The sequence below is a fragment of the Haemorhous mexicanus genome, chromosome 6 (genome assembly GCF_027477595.1).
Source record: "Haemorhous mexicanus isolate bHaeMex1 chromosome 6, bHaeMex1.pri, whole genome shotgun sequence".
In the NCBI taxonomy this organism is placed as follows: domain Eukaryota; kingdom Metazoa; phylum Chordata; class Aves; order Passeriformes; family Fringillidae; genus Haemorhous; species Haemorhous mexicanus.
Window position 1 is genome coordinate 11313576 of NC_082346.1, and position 15782 is coordinate 11329357.

At 65.9% G+C, this 15782-nt stretch overlaps 2 protein-coding genes across 3 annotated transcripts; both read left to right on the top strand.

The window, feature by feature from the left end:
* Positions 1-1035: 1035 nt before the first annotated feature.
* On the top strand, positions 1036-8220 carry GRK2 (G protein-coupled receptor kinase 2). 2 transcript variants are annotated; one of them, XM_059848503.1, is made up of 21 exons: positions 1036-1223; positions 2047-2123; positions 2683-2756; positions 2991-3092; positions 3302-3376; positions 3839-3900; positions 4117-4168; positions 4296-4387; positions 4609-4708; positions 4789-4867; positions 4954-5084; positions 5371-5465; positions 5543-5650; positions 5725-5791; positions 5948-6048; positions 6140-6206; positions 6293-6388; positions 6476-6638; positions 6719-6855; positions 6940-7050; positions 7311-8220. In XM_059848503.1, exons 1-21 carry the CDS (start codon positions 1111-1113, stop codon positions 7470-7472), a joined length of 2064 nt encoding a protein of 687 aa, XP_059704486.1. In that variant the 5' UTR covers positions 1036-1110; the 3' UTR covers positions 7473-8220. The 2 variants fall into 2 exon arrangements, with proteins under 2 accessions (XP_059704486.1, XP_059704484.1); XM_059848501.1 differs by having other exon boundaries at positions 1037-1223; positions 6937-7050.
* A 1042-nt stretch (positions 8221-9262) lies between these two features.
* Positions 9263-15587, top strand: ANKRD13D (ankyrin repeat domain 13D). The gene is given in 16 exon segments (XM_059848504.1): positions 9263-9427; positions 10300-10435; positions 10516-10640; positions 11178-11223; positions 11306-11449; positions 11852-12041; positions 12462-12528; positions 12601-12682; positions 12949-13010; positions 13082-13212; positions 13385-13542; positions 13624-13770; positions 13995-14065; positions 14067-14159; positions 14237-14316; positions 14719-15587. Coding segments are annotated over 16 exon segments (1863 nt in total). The 5' UTR covers positions 9263-9337; the 3' UTR covers positions 14960-15587.
* Positions 15588-15782: the final 195 nt, after the last annotated feature.

The window sequence follows — 15782 nt, forward strand, 5'->3', positions numbered from 1 at the left end:
GGTGGCAGGCAGCTGTCCCGCTGTCCCCATTGTCCTGGTGGGTGGTGGCAGCTGTCCCTGTGTCCCATCACCTCCTGCCAGGGCCACAGGTCCTCCAGAGGCCTGTGGGGCTCTTCCCCGCCACATCCCTTGGGAAACTTGTCCTCTCCCAGTGGATTCCTGGGCCACCAGGGTGACATTTAGTGTCCCCCACCCTGCGGGGATGTCATGGCCCAGGTCCCCGCGGCGGCTGGGCTGTGACATTTGCACGGCGAGGCACATGGCAGGTGACATCATCCTCCACAGGTGGCTGAGGCCACTGTCACCCTCTTTGTGCTCTGGTCCCCAAGTGCCACCACATGCCTCCCCTGGTGATGCACCAGAGCCAAGCGAATCTCAGCGCCCCGATCCCCTGCCTGTCCCCTCCACGTGTCCCTCGTGGCCCCGGGGACAGGGACCCTGCATACGGTGTCACACATGCGTGGTCACACCGCTGCCACGCATGCCATGTGGTCAGACACTGTGGTGTGGAATGACACACATGATGTCACGCACACACAGAGCCACTGACACACACACACACGTGGCATCTCTCACACAATGTCACACACACAATGGTTCACACAGAGACGGCGTGACACCCGTGGTGTCACACCTCCAGGCTGGCACACACACCTGGTGGCACACGGGCATCCAGTGCCAAGCATCCTACGTCACACCCAGTGTCACACACAGACACCCAGTGTCGCACACCCAGTGTCACACACCCAGCGTCACACACGTACACCCAGTGTCACACACCCAGTGTCACACACACCGCCAGTGCCACAGCCGGTGTCACGGCCCCTCCCGGGCGGGCGTGGCGGTGGCGCTGTCCCCGCCCAGCCCCGCTGTCCCCGCCCGCGCCCCGGTGCGGCCGCGCCCCGTTCCGCGCTCCGCTCCCGCCGCTCCGGGCGCTGCCGCCGCCTGCGTCCCGGGGCCGCCGAGCCCCTCCCGGCCGCTCCCCGCTCCTCCGCCCGGCTCCTCTCCGGCCCCGTTCCGCTTCCGGGCGCGGTTCCGGTTCCGGGGCCGGCGGGTCGGGTCGGGCCGGGGCCGGTGCGGCGCCGGCGGCGGGGCCGGCGGCGCGGCACGATGGCGGACCTGGAGGCGGTGCTGGCGGACGTGAGTTACCTGATGGCCATGGAGAAGAGCCGCGCCGCGCCCGCCGCCCGCGCCAGCAAAAGGATCGTCCTGCCCGAGCCCAGGTGAGGCCCCGCCGCTGCCCCTCCGCTTGTCCGTCCGTCCGTCCGTGCGTCCGTCCGCCCCCGGCTCCGCCATCCCCGGTCCCTCGGTCTCCCCTTCCCGGTGCCGCTCGCACGCGCCTGCGGGTCACGAACACCTCCCGCACACGTGTGTGCCGGTCACACCTGGCCTGACACACGGACATGGACACACGGACATGGACACCGACGGATATAGACACACGCGGATATGGACACACACACGGATATGGACACACACGGATATGGACCGAAAAGTGTCACACCTGTTGCACACAGACAGACACACAGACATGGACACACACACAGATATGGACACACAAGTGTCACTCACGCCTGTTGCACAGACAGATGCACGGACATGGACACACACACACACTTCCTGCCTGACACAGGGACGCACAAACACAGACACACGGACACACATCCTGCTGTCCCACCCAGCTGTGTGTCCTTTCTGTGGCCGCCGTGTCACACCCATGTGTACACACACACACTGTACCAGGTGTGCCGAGGGTCATGGTCCCCCCTCCCCCTGCCAGACCCTGGTGCCCTGCTGTGCCTTCACTGCCAGGCACCTGTGAGGCTTTTTTGGGGGTGACACTTGTCCCCACCCTCCTTTGGGCCTCAGTGCATGGGACACGCTGTGATCCTGGCACCCACAATGTGCCACACTTGGGTGGGGACACACAGGATGGAAGGACATGCGTGCCACCGGGGCCTGGGGACACGGGAGGAGCAGGAGAGGAGGGGTGGGGAGCAGGGGTCCGTCAGGGGCCATGGCTGAGCTCCTCCGGTGTGTCCCCAGCATCCGCAGCGTCATGCAGAAGTACCTGGAGGACCGGGGAGAGGTGACATTTGACAAGATCTTCACGCAGAAGATCGGTGAGCTGGGGACATGGGGGTTGTGGGGGACACAAGGGGGCACCTGGGCCAGCAGCCACAAGCGTGGGTGGGCTGGGGGGCTACACTGGTGGCCACCATGATAGCGAGAGTGGCCACGGGAATGGCAGGGGGGTTGTGGGGCCAGGCTGGGCAGGGGTGCCGGGGGGCTGCGCCACATTCCCCACCCTGTGTCCCCTGTCCTGTCACTTCCCCCCACGCCAGCACAAACCGTCCGGGGCAGGAAGCGCCTCTCACTTCCTCCTGCTGCTCCGGCGGTTTCCGGGCACGTCCGCCCTGCTCCGTGTGCCCGCCCGTGCCCCTGCCCCCACTGTGCCCCAAGGCAGCCCCCTCACTGCCCCTCGCTGCCCCAGGATGCTGCTCCCCAAGCCAGCTGTGGCCTTGTCACCCTGTCACCCTGCCAGGTCCTCACCGGTCCGTGCTTGGCACTTCCCCAAGCCTGGCACTAGGGTGGCAGCAGGGCTGGGTAGGCCCAGGGGATGTCCCTGTGTCCCTTGGCCTGGGTGCTGTCACCTCTCACGCTGTGACTCTGTCCCTGCAGGCTACCTGCTTTTCCGGGATTTTGCCTTCAACCAGGCTGAGGAGGCCAAACCCCTGATGGAATTTTACGAGGAGGTGAGACTGGGGGACCAGGGGACAGCCCCCTGCATGCACCAGCAGTGGGGTTGGTACCTCCAGGGCCCTTGGACACGGCACCAAGAGCACCACCTGAGGTGACGGTGTCCAGTGAGTTGGGAGACACTGTCTGAGGGGATGGGATAACCCCTCCCATGGCACCTGGCACCCAGAGGGGCCACAGTTCCCAGCGTTCCGTGTGCCCCTGTGCCACTGGAGCTGTGCCCTCTCCAGATCAAGAAGTACGAGAAGCTGGACTCGGAGGAGGAGCGAGCCGCCCGCAGCCGCCACATCTTCGACCATTACATCATGAAGGAGCTGCTGGCCTGCTCCCATGTGAGTGCCCTGGGGTGAGGCAGCAGGGTGGCAGGGATGTCCCCACTGTGCCCACAGTGTCCTCAGGGGCAGCTGCACACCCCCCACAGGCTCCATCCTGGGAGCCACATTCCAGCCCTACGGATGAGGGTTCCTCTGTGGCCTCGTGCAACCCCTGCCTGGCCGCTGTCCCTTCTGCCCGAGGTGACACGGTCCTGTCCCCCTCACAGCCCTTCTCCAAGAGCGCCACGGAGCACGTCCAGAGCCACCTGAGCAAGAAGCAGGTGCCCCCGGATCTCTTCCAGGTGGGCATCACCTGGGACAGGGAAGGGGTCCTTGCCACCTGTAACACTCAGAGGGTTAATCCTTAGAGGGGGCTGGGGGTGACAGGAGTCCCTAAAAGTGGGAGAAGGCTGTCCCAGGAGGAATGGGGACCCCGAGAGATGGTGAGAGGGTCCCCAGAATGTTGAGAGTGAGGGGGGAATTGAGGGGGGAATGTCCGTGGGGTGATGGGAGACTAGGGGCTGGAGAGAGCAGAGGGTCCTCAGAGGGACGTGATTGGGACCCTGGATGTCGCCTTAGGGGTGCTCAGGGCTGGTGATGTTGGGGTTCCCAGAGACTGAGGTGGCAGAAGCATCCCCAGGGGCCTGGAAGTGGCAGTGGGAGGATGTTAAATCCCAGGGGTGGAGGACACCCCACGTAATGATGGGATCGGGGTGACCTGGGTGGCCCTGGGGATCCAGCACTGAGCCCTGTGTCCTCCCCAGCCCTACATTGAGGAGATCTGCCACAACCTACGTGGGGGCATCTTCCAGAAATTCATTGAGAGGTGAGTTGGGAGGAAATTCACATGCAGATTGGGGTATCCCATCCCACTGTCCGCCAGCCCAGAGAGGGACCAGGAGTCCCCACACTGGGGACTCAGGGGTCTCTTCCTTTCCCAAGTGTCCTGGGGGGATGCTCCCTGTCTACAGACAAACCCAGGGAGTCTCTGAGGGTGTTTCTCCAGGATCTCCACTCTTGCCCTCTCTGCTCTTCCTTGCAGTGACAAGTTCACACGGTTCTGCCAGTGGAAGAACGTGGAACTGAACATTCATGTGAGCAGGAATTCCTGCCCCTCACCTCCCAGGGAGGGGGATGTGCTTCCAGGGAGCCCCTGTATCCCTCACCTGGGAAAACTGGGGCAGGGCTTGGTGTCCAGGCTCATGCCAGTCTCCTCCTCAGCTCACCATGAACGACTTCAGCGTTCACCGAATCATCGGCCGCGGCGGCTTCGGGGAGGTCTACGGCTGCCGGAAAGCGGACACAGGCAAAATGTAATGGGAATGCTCCGGCACCCAGGGGCCCACCTGAGCTTTGGGGTGCTGGGGGGGCCCAGTGGCATTGCTGTGGTGGCACGTGTCGGGGGGCTGCGGGGATATTGCCGTGGCTGCAGGCGCCCCTGGGGCTGGCAGGGGTGTCACGGCTGTGGGTGGGAGCTGGGTGCTGGCGCTGCTGTGGGGACATGGTGGCTGCAGGGACTCCGTGTCCCCCCCAGGTACGCCATGAAGTGCTTGGACAAGAAACGCATCAAGATGAAGCAGGGCGAGACGCTGGCCCTCAATGAGCGCATCATGTTGTCCCTCGTCAGCACTGGGGTGAGGGGACACGGGTACTGGGCTGGGGACAGGGTGGCTGGGGACAGGGACCGGGAGGGTGACCCCATGTCTCCTGCCAGGACTGCCCGTTCATCGTGTGCATGTCCTATGCCTTCCACACGCCCGACAAGCTCAGCTTCATCCTCGACCTCATGAACGGTGAGACCCCGGCCCTGAGCCACTCCCAGGGCACAGAGTCCCCTGCCAGAGCTGCTCCGGATGACAGCCAGTCCCTGTCCCCACAGGGGGGGACCTGCACTATCACCTGTCCCAGCACGGCGTCTTCTCGGAGGCGGAGATGAGGTTCTACGCGGCCGAGATCATCCTGGGCCTGGAGCACATGCACAGCCGCTTCGTGGTGTACCGTGACCTCAAGGTGACCGTCCCCACCCGCAGGACATCCCCAGGACATCCCTTTGGACCCCCCTCCCCCACCCTGTGGGCACCCTCAGGTGTCGCAAACCCTGCGGGGGCCCTGAGAACACTGTGGGAGCCCAGAGGGCACCCTCAGCTCTAATGGACACCCCAACAGCAAAATCCATTCGTGCCCTGAGACTTCAGGGGCGCTCAGACACCCCCAAATCCCACAGAGCCCCCCGGGCTCACCGCCCCATAGCCACGGGCTGCTCTGGGGCTCAGGGTGTCCCCCGGTGTCCCCACAGCCAGCAAACATCCTCCTGGACGAGTTCGGCCATGTCCGCATCTCCGACCTGGGCTTGGCCTGCGACTTCTCCAAGAAGAAGCCCCACGCCAGCGTGTGAGTGTGCCCACACCCCTGCCCGCCCTGCCCCCCAGCCCGGGGCGGCCCCTGACCCCCCTGTGCCCCCTCCCCAGGGGCACCCACGGGTACATGGCGCCGGAGGTGCTGCAGAAGGGGGTAGCCTACGACAGCAGCGCCGACTGGTTCTCGCTGGGCTGCATGCTCTTCAAGCTGCTCCGGGGGTGAGTGTGGGCTCAGCTGGGCACAGCTGGACACAGCTGGGCACTGCTGAGCCCCCTCTCCCTCCACGCCACAGGCACAGCCCGTTCCGGCAGCACAAGACAAAGGACAAGCACGAGATTGACCGGATGACCCTCACCATGGTGGGTGGGGGCACTGGGGGCTGTGGGCAGGACGTGGGAGGCACACAGGGGGTCCGGGACAGCTGGTATTTGCCTGGAGCACGTGTTTGTGCCCAGCTGTGTGTCGGGGTGTGTCCCTGTCCCCACTCAGCAGTGATCTCATGGAATCTCCCACAGGCTGTGGAGCTGCCAGACTCCTTTTCCCCGGAGCTGCGCTCCCTGCTCGAGGGGCTGCTGCAGCGGGATGTCAACCGGCGCCTGGGCTGCATGGGGCGAGGGTGAGTGTCCCCGAGGCCCCCAGGGGATGGGACAAGGTGTGCTGGCACAGTCCCCCTGCGGCCACACTCACCCACCCTCCTCCTTCCTCAGGGCGCAGGAGGTGAAGGAAGAGCCCTTCTTCAAGGGCCTGGACTGGCAGATGGTGTTCCTGCAGAAGGTGAGGGGTGTGTGCCCATGGCTGGGGACAGGGACAAGGACCCAGATGTGGGCAGCCACCCCTCTGACCCCCACTGCTGCCCACAGTACCCGCCGCCCCTCGTCCCACCGCGTGGCGAGGTAAACGCGGCTGACGCCTTCGACATCGGCTCCTTTGACGAGGAGGACACCAAGGGCATCAAGGTACCGGGCACAGGGGCCGAGCATGGGGGCGTGGGGTGGCCCACAGCCCCTCACCCTGGCATGACCCCAGCATCCCACCCTGCCCAGCTGCTGGAGAGCGACCAGGAGCTGTACCGCAACTTCCCGCTCACCATCTCGGAGCGCTGGCAGCAGGAGGTCACCGAGACCGTCTTTGACGCCGTCAACGCCGACACCGACAAGCTGGAGGCCCGCAAGAAGGCCAAGAACAAGCAGCTGGGCCATGAGGAGGGTGAGTGGGGCCAGGGACCCCAGCCCTGAACCACCCCTGGGCACATCCTGGGTGCTGATCCCGCCTGCCTGTGAACCCAGAGTATGCCATGGGCAAGGACTGCATCATGCACGGCTACATGGCCAAGCTGGGCAACCCCTTCCTGACGCAGTGGCAGCGCCGCTACTTCTACCTCTTCCCCAACCGCCTGGAGTGGCGCGGGGAGGGCGAGTCGCCGGTAAGGAGGGCACGGCACCAGGGGTCAGGGCTGGGGGACTCCGGTGAGGGCACAGGGACCGGGCTGAGCCTGTCCTCCCAGCAGTCCCTGCTCACCATGGAGGAGATCGACTCGGTGGAGGAGACGCAGGTGAAGGAGCGCAAGTGCATCCTGCTCCGCATCCGCGGGGGCAAGCAGTTTGTGCTGCAGTGCGACGTGAGTGTCCCCCCCTGCCCCCCTGGCTGCTGGCCACCTCCTGCTGCCTGCTAGCCATCCCCCCTGCTGGCTACTAGCCATCCCCCCTGCTGGCTACTAGCCGCCTCTTGCTGGCCACTTGCATGTTTAGTCCTTCAAGCCATGCCAGGGCATCAATACTGAAAACTTGGGGCAACCCCACAGCCCTGGCACCCTGGGGCAGCCCAACCACGCTGTGCCCTGCCCTTTCCCCTCTCCTGACCCAGTTGCCTGCCCCGCAGAGCGACCCCGAGCTGGTGCAGTGGCGGAAGGAGCTGCGGGACGCGCAGCGCCAGGCGCAGCAGCTGCTGCAGCGGGTGCCCCGCATGCAGAACAAGCCACGCTCGCCCGTGGTGGAGCTCAGCAAAGTGCCGTTCATCCAGCGCTCCCCCAACGGGCTCTGACCCCTCCCCGCGCCCCCTCCCCCCTTCCCACCCCACCTCTAATTTATTGGGTTGGGTTCCCACGTGTCCCCCGCTCTCCGGGGGCTGGGGGGGGGGACACGCCCAGTGCCGGTGTCACCCGGGGGCGCGGCTGTGGTGATGCCACCGATGCCGGGCACCACACGGCCTGGCACCTTCTCCCCGATGTGCCCTCCGGTCCTGCAGGAACTCTCCGGCTCAGATGAAGGCAGCCCCCGTCCCTCTCGCCCGCTCCCCAGTGCCGTGTGTGCCAAAGGGGCCAGCGGGGTCCCAAGCCGGCATGTCCCCCCTCCCCTGCGTGGCTGTGCCCGTCCCGTGGGTGACACCCCCTCGTGTGCGTGTGTGGCTGTGTGTGAGTGAGTGTGTGCCCAGGGGGACCCCCTGTAAATACTGTGCCACGGGTCCCCTGCGCCCCCCGCTCTGCCACTGCCCCTCCTGCCCCTCCCTGGGGCACCCCCAGCCCCCTGCCCTCCCTCCTGAGGAGAAAGGAGCGGGTGGGACCCCCCTTAAATCAGCCACGGGTCGGCAGAGGGGTGCCCCCTGCCCCCCCAGTCCCCGGCAGCATCTGTAAATATTAGTCTTTGGTCGCTCTGCTCCCGGGGCTGGGGGGGCACCGGGCAGGGGGGGCACGGGGCAGGGCAGGGGCAGTGGGTGAGTGAGGTTTTCATGAGCAGAGATGTGAGAATGGCAAAAAAAAAAAGAGTTTTTATAATAAAAAGATCGAAAAACACCCTCCAGCTCTGCCTCACTGCGGGGTGGAGAGACGGCTCCATGCCCACTGAGGGTGGCATGGAGTCCTTGTCACCTCCTGTGGTGTGGGAGATTCCTGTATGTCTCCCTATGGACACACCTGCACTTTGGGGACGTGCCGGAGATCCCCAAGCCCCACAGGTTTGGGGTCCTGGGCCAGCCTGAGCTGCCGGGGGTTGTGCCCCCGTTGCTGTTCTGTCCCCAGGGATGATCTTGGCTGTCGCCTGTCACTAGGCAATGCAGGTGCCACCTGTCCTGCCCACACCCTGCCTGCGGGCAGCGTGTCAGGGCGCGGCACAGCTGGCCTGGTGCTCCGGCATTCCTGGAGCAGCACGGCCGAGATGGGATGGGATGGGATGGGATAAACCCAGGACTGGATGGATGATAGTCCTGAGCACCAGGTACCCCTCCACTGATGTTATGATGTAAAAGGGTCAGGGAGCCCCGGGGTTCCTCAGGGTGCCTAGCGGGAGATACGGGCACCGGCAGCCCCTGTACCGCCAGCCCCCGGTACCGGGGTTCAGCTGGGGGCCAGTGGGTCCCTGGTTTCAACCCCGATGGGAAAGTGTGGGAGGGTGCGGCCCCAGGCTGTGTCCGGTGCCGGTTCCAGTCGCATTCCCGGTGCTGCTGCAGTGGGGGTGCCCACAATCGCGGTTCCGGGTGCTGGTGCCATTCCCAGTGCCTGCTCCCATTCCCGTTCCCGGTGCCGATAACGTTTCCGGTGCCCCACTCCCGACACCTCGTTCCCTTTCCTGCCGCCCGTTCCTGTGCCCAGTGCCAATGCCATTCCCGTGCCCAGTGCCTGTTTCCTTCCTGGCGCCCCGTTCCCGCTCCCTTTGGCGGTGCCCGTGCCCGGTGCCAATGCCCCTTTCCTTTTCCCGTTCCCTTTGCCGGTGCCCGTTCCCGGCGGCGATGCCGTCCCCTTTTCCCGCTGCCATCCGCCGCTGCCGGTGCCGTTGCCTGTTCCCGGTGCCCGGTGCGGCCCCGCCCCGCGCCGCCGCGCTGCGCCGCCGCCGCCCCCGCGCAGCCATTGCGGGCAGGCCCCGCGCTGCGGCCCGGTCCGTCCGCCCCGGCGGCCCCGGGGACATGGTACCGGGATGGCCCGGCCCGCCGAGACCTTCCCGCTGCACCGGCTCGTCTGGCACAACAGACACCAGGCGCTGGACAGCGCCCTGCGCGCGGGGACGGTGGGAACGGCGCCGGGAACGGCACCGGGAGCGGCGCCGGGGAGCGGGCACCCCCCCACGCACCGGCACCGGGAACGGGAGCGCGGGAGGCGATGGGAGGGAGAACGGCGGGGCCCGCAGCGCGGGGGTGGGGGACTGGGAGTGCTCGGAATGCTGGGGGGGACTGGGAGCGCTGGGGAAAACCGGGAATGCTCTGTGCGGGGGGGGGAGGGGGGATGCTGGGAGGGCTGGAAGGACCGGGAGCGCTGCTGGGACTGGAAGCACTGGGATTACTGGGAGATACTGGGAGCACTGCGGGGACGGGGAGCCTTGAGGGACTGGAAGCACGGGAGGGAGACTGGGAGCGTTAGGGAAGGCTGGGGACACAGGGCACTGGGAGCGCTGGGGAGAAGACTGGGAGCGTTGCGGAGGGACTGGAAGCGCTAGGGGAGATGGGGCACAGGGTATGGGAGAACTGGGACCACTGGGGAAACTGGGGGCACAGGGGGCATGGGGAACTGGAGGGAGGCTGGGAAGACTGGGAGCATGGGGAGCTGGCAGCACTGGGTGGTGGGGACAGTACTTGGAACATCTGGGAGAACTGGGAGTGCTGGAGAAGACTGGGAGTGGTGTGGGGACTGGGAGTAGCAGCGACACTGGGACTCGGGGCACTGGGCGCACTGGAAGAACTGGTGGCACTGGAAGGACTGGTGACACTGGGATAATAAGGGACTGTAGCACCAAAGGCCTGCAAGCAACTGGGAGCGCTGGGATCGGGTTGGCTGCACTGGGAGAAGAGGGGGCTGGGAGCACCAGGCCTTGGGAGCATGGGGGACGCAGGGGGAGCCCTGGGGTGGCATGGGGAGGGGACAGTGACCCCAGCACCCTTCCAGCACGACGTGGAGCTGACAGACCCGCGTGGCCGGACACCCCTGGAGCTGGCCGTGTCCCTGGGCCACCTGGAGTCGGTGCGGGTGCTGCTGCGGCACAACGCCAACGTGGGCCGGGAGAATGCCAATGGATGGACAGGTACAGGGACACCTCGGGGACTTGGGGACACCATCCAGGGGCGTCGGTGGCCTCCAGCTGATGGTACCCTGTGTCCCCAGTGCTGCAGGAGGCGGTGAGCACAGGGGACCCCGAGATGGTGCAGCTGGTGCTCCAGTACCGTGACTACCAGCGGGCGACGCGACGCCTGGCCGGCATCCCCGAGCTGCTCAGCAAACTGCGGCGGGTACAGCCCCCAGAACTGCATCCTGCACCCCAGAGCCCCCCAGGGACACCCACCAGCCCCATCCCTTCACTCAATACTCCCCACCTCTCCAGTGACTCCAGCAGAGACCCCCCCAGGTCTCCCCAGGACTCCCTGTCTCCTTCATGACCCCACTCTTTCCCCAGGGACACCCTGCCTGTCCAACCCCACTTCCCCAGATTGCCCTGATCCCCACCCAGAACATCAACAGGGATCTCCACCACTGCTCTCCAGACTTCCCATGTCCTCAGTGGTCTGAGAAGGGACCCCAAATTCTCCCCAGAAGCCCCCACTGACTCCATTCTGTTCCTGGGGACCCCCCTGCTTATCCTTTTCCTCTGGGACTCGCTGCTTATCCTTCCCTGTGGTCCTGCACTAATGCCCCCACTCTCTCTGATCCCCACCCAGGACCCCTATAGGGACCCCCATCCCTTCTCCCCAGACTCCCCCCCCTCCCCAGTGACCCCAGGGAGTTCCCAGCCCCTCCACATCCCCCACCATTCTCCTCATCCCTTCCAGGCATCCGACTTCTATGTGGAGATGAAATGGGAGTTCACGAGCTGGGGTGAGCGTGGCTGGGCTGGGCGGGGGAAGGGGGTCCCCAGGGCCCCCCCGGCCGCGGGGCTGACGGGTCCCTGTGCCCGCAGTGCCCCTGGTGTCCAAGGTGTGTCCCAGCGACGTGTACCGCGTGTGGAAGCGCGGGGAGAGCCTGCGGGTGGACACCACCCTGCTGGGCTTCGAGCACATGACGTGGCAGCGCGGCCGCCGCAGCTACATCTTCAAGGGGGAAGGTCAGCTCCAGCCCCCTGCGGCCCCTCTGCCACCCTGGGGAGCCCCCAGCCCCCCTGCACCATAAGTGCACCCCTGTAAGGACCTGTCTGGATTCCCTGCGGGCCCCCCAGTCTTTGTGGGGAGCCACAGACCCCCTGCACTATAAGTGCACCCCTGTAAAGACCCCACATTCCTTACGGGGACTTCCCTGGAGATCCCCTAGACCCTCTCCACTATAAATACTCCCATAAGGACCTCCCAGATCCCCTCTAGGACCACGTGGGATTCCAGTTTCCCCCTCCCGAGGGGAACACCTCAGTTCTTTTACCAGGGACCCCCAATCCCCCCAGCCCCCCAGTGCTCCCCAGGCCTTGGGCTGTCCTGTGGGGCGGGGTGCTGAGCCCTGCGGTGTCCCCACGCAGACGAGGGCGCCGTGGTGATGGAGGTGGACCACGACAAGCAGGTGGTGTACACGGAGACGCTGGCACTTGCCCTGCACGAGCCCGAGCTGCTGCTGGCGGCCATGCAGCCCAGCGAGGAGCACGTGGCCGGTCGGCTCACCTCACCCATCGTGTCCACACACCTGGACACCCGGAACATCGCCTTCGAGAGGTGGGGAGGGGAGGGGAGGGGAGGGGAGGGGAGGGGAGGGGAGGGGAGGGGAGGGGAGGGGAGGGGAGGGGAGGGGAGGGAGGGGAGGGGAGGGGAGGGAGGGGAGGGGAGGGGAGGGGAGGGGAGGGGAGGGGAGGGAAGGGAAGGGAAGGGAAGGAAGGGAAGGGAAGGGAAGGGAAGGGAAGGAAGGGAAGGGAGGGAAGGGAAGGGAAGGGAAGGGAAGGGAAGGGAAGGGAAGGGAAGGGAAGGGAAGGGAAGGGAAGGGAAGGGAAGGGAAGGGAAGGGAAGGGAAGGGAAGGGAAGGGAAGGGAAGGGAAGGGAAGGGCAGCTCTCAGCGGGCAGGGGCAATGCAAGGGGGAAGTGTGGGCCAAGGGGAAGGAAGCGCTGGTGCAAGAGCGTGAGGCCTCTCCGCTCCCCCAGGAACAAGTCTGGGATCTGGGGCTGGCGCTCAGAGAAGATGGAGATGGTCAGCGGCTATGAGGCCAAGGTGAGCACGGAGACGGGGGGGGTCACTGAGGACAGCCTGGAGTGTGGCAGGCCTGACAGTGTCCCCACACAGGTGTACAGTGCCAGCAACGTGGAGCTGGTCACCAAGACCAGGACGGAGCATCTCTCCGACCAGGACAAGTCACGCAGCAAAGGTGACAGCCCTGTCAGCCAATCAGGGGGCCTGTACACGGTGGGGACACGCCACCCTTCCTGCGTGGCACGGGTGTCAGGTGTGGGACACTGTGAGTGTGACATTCTGGGTGTGGGGTGTGACGTGTCAGGTGGGGGAAACTGTGGGAACCATGTGACAGGCATGGGACAGTGTGCAGTGTGCCACCCATGAGGGGTGTGACTGGTGACAGCTCTGGGAGTCCCTCCCACTGCCCACACCTCACCCTGCACCCCCCTCTCCCCCCAGGCTCCAAGACCCCCTTCCACTCCTTCCTGGGCATCGCGCAGCAGCATGGCACAATGGGGTGAGTGGCCATCCCAGGGGTCCCTGGGGAAACTGGGGGCTCCAGGGGGGCTGAGTGGTGCTGCTGTCCCCTCAGGCACCCGTCCTGCAGGCTGCCAGCCCCACCAACCCCACGGCCATCACTCCCGAGGAGTACTTCGACCCCCACTTTGATCTGGAGACCCGCAACATTGGACGCCCCATCGAGATGTCCAGCAAGGTGCAGAGGTGAGGCCACCGCCCCAGGGTCAGGACATACGGGGTGGGGACAGAGTCCAGGGTGGCAACAGTCCTCAGGGGTCATGCCACTGTTTGTACCTTGGGGTGTGGCCAGGGTGGTGGCCCTGGGGTGGTGCTGGTGGCCCCAGCGGTCCCTGAGCCCACGGTGGTGCCCTGGCAGGTTCAAGGCGACACTGTGGCTGTGCGAGCAACACCCGCTGTCGCTGGCGGAGCAGGTGACACCCATCATCGACCTCATGGCCATCTCCAACGCCCACTTTGCCAAACTGCGCGACTTCATCACCCTCAAGCTGCCCCCTGGCTTCCCTGTCAAGATCGGTGAGAGGGAAAGCTTAGTTTGGAGCGGGATTAATAGGGGCAGGAGTTCACTGGGGCCTCAACTGGTGCCTGTACCCGCAGAGATCCCCCTATTCCACGTGCTCAACGCCCGCATCACCTTCAGCAACCTGTGTGGGTGTGACCAGCCCCTGGGCTCCGTGCGGATCTGCGCCCCTCCGGAGCCCCCCGGCGCCCACCCCCCTGGCACCCAGCCCTCAGGGCCCAGAGGTGAGCCTGGGGAGCTAGGGAGTGCTGGGATTCCTTGGGGACGGAACGGGGCTGGCGTGGGGTGATGTGGGGTGTCATGGGATGCCATGGGGAGCTGCGGGGTGCTGTGGGGCACCATGAGGTGCCGTGGGCACGGCGTGCCACGGGCGTAGCATGCCGTGGAACGCCGTGAGGTGCCACGGGGACACCCAAGGGCAGTGCTGACGGCTCGCCCTGCACGGCAGCGTGGCCGTTCCCGTGCGAGGTGGAGGCGGGCGTGTTCGAAGTTCCGGCAGGCTACACGGTGCTGGGCGCGGGGGCGCAGCGAGCCCCTGCGCGACGAGGACGACGACCTGCTGCAGTTCGCTATCCAGCAGAGCCTGCTGGACGCCGGCACCGAGACCGACCAGGTAAGGCCACGCCCCCTTACCTGGACACGCCACACACACACCTAGACACGCCCCTAATGTGTGGCCACACCCCCCAGGTGACCATCTGGGAGGCACTGACCAACACCCGCCCCGGGGCGGAGCCCCCGCCCTACGATGAGGACCTGCAGCTGGAAAGGTGAGGTTCCATCTGTGGGGGCGTGGCCTGGGGTGCCACACCCACCTCACCTGGGCAGGGCCAAGCTGGGAGGGGCAGGGGTTAAAGGTGTTAGGGTGGGGCAGGTGCAGGGTCCACGGGGTGAGAGGGGCAGGGGTTAAAGGTGTCGGGTAGTGGCCAGGGGAGGGACTGAAAGGGAGGAGCTTTTTGCTGCCCAGAAGGTGTGGCCATAATTGGCGTGGCTAACCACAGGTTAGGTGGGTGTGGCTAGCAGCTGGGTGGGGCATGTGGGGAGGGGCCTGCCTCTCCAGGCCATGTAAGGCCTGTGAAGGAGGTGTGGCCTCCAGGGGTGGGGCACAGGTGTGGTAGAGGGGGTGTGGCTGCTATGACGTGGCCATGGCCCTGCTGCTGTTCCCTCCCCAGGGCGCTGCAGGAGAGCATGCTGCTGCAGGCCGGGCCCAGCGCTGAGTCCCCGGCCGCCGGGAGCCCCCCTGGAGCGGGCGGCGGGAGCCCCCCGGGCCCCCCCGGGTATGGCAGCTTCGCGGAGCAGCTGCGCCTGGCCATGGCGCTGTCGGAGCGGGAGCAGGAGGAGCGGGAGCGGCGGCGGCGCGAGGAGGACGAGGAGCTCCAGCGCATCCTGCGCCTCTCCCTCACGGAGAAGTAGCGCACCGGGGCACTCCACGCAGGCACAGGGACATCCCACGCAGGGACCGTGGTGTCCCATGTGGGGTCACCCCACGCATGGATGCAGATATCCCACGTGGGGGCACCCCTTGCAGGGATAGGGACACCCCAGCCAGGGGACACGCCGGTGCGGGCACTGTCCCACACCAGGATGGCCCGGCACAGGCACAGCCCTGCCTGGGGAGCAGCCGGTGCCAGGATGGCCCCCCGTGATGGGGACACCCCCCGATGGGGGTACAGCCCCCCACAGGGGATTTGATCCAGGGATCCTCCTACCCCTGGGACCCCCAATCCAGGGCTCTTCTCCCACCAGGCTCAAACCTCAGCCCAGGGACCCTCACCAGGTGACCCTCCCTGTGCCCAGGAGCCCTCCCTAGGGAACCCCCTCCTCTTTGGTGTTGTACTGTGACCCATGGGGGGCAGGACAGACCCGCGGCTCCCTATGGGATGCAGGTGACCCCAGTTTTAAGGCACTGCAGTGTGGGGGGGACTGCTGGGGGACCCCCAGGCCTCGTCCTTTGGGGCAGTGGGGGGGCAAGGGTGCCCCGAATGTCTGTACATATACATATACATATACATATATTATATATATATATATATATACACACGCGTGTCTGTGCCTGGGGCGTGATGGGTGGGGTGTCCCAGGGGTGGAGCCTGGGAAAAGGGATGGATCCTGCATCTAGGGTGGGGCTCAGGTGATGGGGCTCATCCAGTAAGCGTGTAGGTGGCACTAGTGGGCTGCTCCTCCTCAGCTCACCCCCAGTCTGGCCCTGTGCCCCCATTCCTGGGATTGCTTTATT

Coding starts and splice junctions, on each gene's coding strand:
- GRK2 (XM_059848501.1), top strand. CDS start 1,111: ATGGCGGACCTGGAGGCGGTGCTGGCGGACGTGAGTTACCTGATGGCC. Junction 4,169..4,295: donor ACGTGGAACTGAACATTCAT/GTGAGCAGGAAT, acceptor TCTCCTCCTCAG/CTCACCATGAACGACTTCAG. Junction 6,856..6,936: donor GCGGGGAGGGCGAGTCGCCG/GTAAGGAGGGCA, acceptor CTGTCCTCCCAG/CAGTCCCTGCTCACCATGGA.